The 1,752-nt window shown below is 56.6% G+C and overlaps 1 protein-coding gene across 1 annotated transcript in view; it reads left to right on the forward strand.

The window, feature by feature from the left end:
• Positions 1-1,752, forward strand: part of LOC105555312 (wolframin-like) — a 13,802-nt gene that overhangs the window by 3,120 nt on the left and 8,930 nt on the right. Inside the window, exon 2 of the mRNA XM_012002188.1 lies at positions 311-351. Coding sequence (XP_011857578.1) covers positions 311-351 — 41 coding nt within the window. The remainder of the gene's footprint in view (positions 1-310; positions 352-1,752) is intronic.

Genomic DNA, 1,752 nt, shown 5'->3' on the forward strand with positions numbered 1-1,752 from the left:
CTGCCCCTCTCCTCAAATCTGTGGAAGACTCAAGTCTGTGTGTGTAGTTGTGCATGCACACACTCCTAAACACTTCCGTTTCCTCCATGAGCCTGTCCCTGTCATCCGTGGAAGACTCAAGTCTGTGTGTGTAGTTCTGCATGTACACACTCCTGAACACTTCCGTTTCCTCCGTGAGCCTGCCCCTGTCATCCGTGGAAGGCTCAGTCTGTGTGTGTAGATGTGCATGCACACACTCATTTTACTTCCATTTCCTCCATGAGCCTGTGCCTCTCATCTGTGGAAGACTCAGTCTTCCGGTTGCTTCCAGGTGTTCGGTCCTCCAGAGCTGACAGCCAAGGCTCTTGGCAGGTGAGGGCCACATTCTGGTGTTGTCACCCAGCTGCCATTCACCTGGGATCCCTCCTTGGCCCTCTGGTGGGCCGGGTGGAGAAAGCCTGCCCCAGGGGATTTGTGGGGGCTGGTGCTTCCCCGAGGCCCTGAGCTCATAGGGTGCAGCTGCCACTTCTTGTCTGTCGGTGCTCCAGCCTGGCTGTGTCACGTAGCCCCTCAGTAGACTCTGGACACGCAGCCAGGCTTCCGTACCCCCATGTGGGGCCACCCCCTAGGCGTCCACTTCCTGGTGTTGGTCCAGGCTCCTGGCACTTCTGAAGATGCCCAGACCCTGCTTTGTATGCCACACCATGCTGCATAAGCACTGGCACCATGGCCACTTTCTCCCACATCCCCTCCAGTCCCTCTGCCTGGCTGCCCCGTGTTCTGGCAGGGCTCAGGGCCTCTGAGTTCTGCACAGACCAGGCAGGCATGGGGGCCGGCCCTGGGTGGCAGCACTGCTTCACCCCATCCTGATGCTGCTCCCAGCATGCCTTCCTCAGCCCTCTGCTCCTCTTGGCTGTGGTGAAGGCCAAGAGCTGCTTCTGACCTCAGCGCTGTGTGCAGAGCAGGGAAGCAGGACCCACAGGTGGGGGGAGGGCAGCCTTTGGCCGTGGCTGTATGGGATTGTGTGCCTATTATAAGCACCATGGGGGCGTGCGCTGGTGTGTATGTATAGGTGCACACGTGTAGGGTAGGTGTGCATATGTGCACGTGTGTAGGGGTGGGTGTGCATGTGTGAGGATGCACGTGTAGGACTGGGTGTGTACATGTGTGTGCACAGTGTAGGGGTGGGTGTGCACCTGTGTGAATGCATGTTGTGTGTAGGGGTGGGTCGCATGAGTGTGTGTGAATGTGTGCATGTGTATAGGAGTGGGTTGTGTGAATGTGTGCATGTGTGAATGTGTGCGTATGCAGGGGTGGTTGTGTGTGTGAATGTGCGTGTGTGAATGTGCATTTGTAGAGGCGGGTTGTGTGTGTGTGAATTGTGTAGGGGTGGGTTGTGTGAATGTATGTGTAGGGGTGGGTTTTGTGTGTGTGTGTGTGCATGCGTGTGTAGGGGCGGGTTGTGTGTGTATGCACGTGTGTACGGGTGGGTTGTGTGTGTGAATGCGCGTGTGTAGGGGTGGGTTTGTGTGTGCACGTGTGTGTAGGGGTGGGTTGTGTGTGTGTGTGAATGTGCGTGTGTAGGGGTGGGTTGTGTGTGTGAATGTGCGTGTGTAGGGGTGGGTTGTGTGTGAATGTGCATCTGTAGGGGTGGGTTGTGTGTGTGTGTGAATGTGTGTGTATAGGGGTGGGTTGTGTGTGTGTGTGAATGTATGCGTGTGTGTAGGGGTGGGTTGTGTGTGTGTGTGAATGTGTGTGTGTAGGGGTGGGTTG

The sequence above is a fragment of the Mandrillus leucophaeus genome, unplaced genomic scaffold, assembly GCF_000951045.1.
Source record: "Mandrillus leucophaeus isolate KB7577 unplaced genomic scaffold, Mleu.le_1.0 Scaffold68, whole genome shotgun sequence".
Classification (NCBI taxonomy): domain Eukaryota; kingdom Metazoa; phylum Chordata; class Mammalia; order Primates; family Cercopithecidae; genus Mandrillus; species Mandrillus leucophaeus.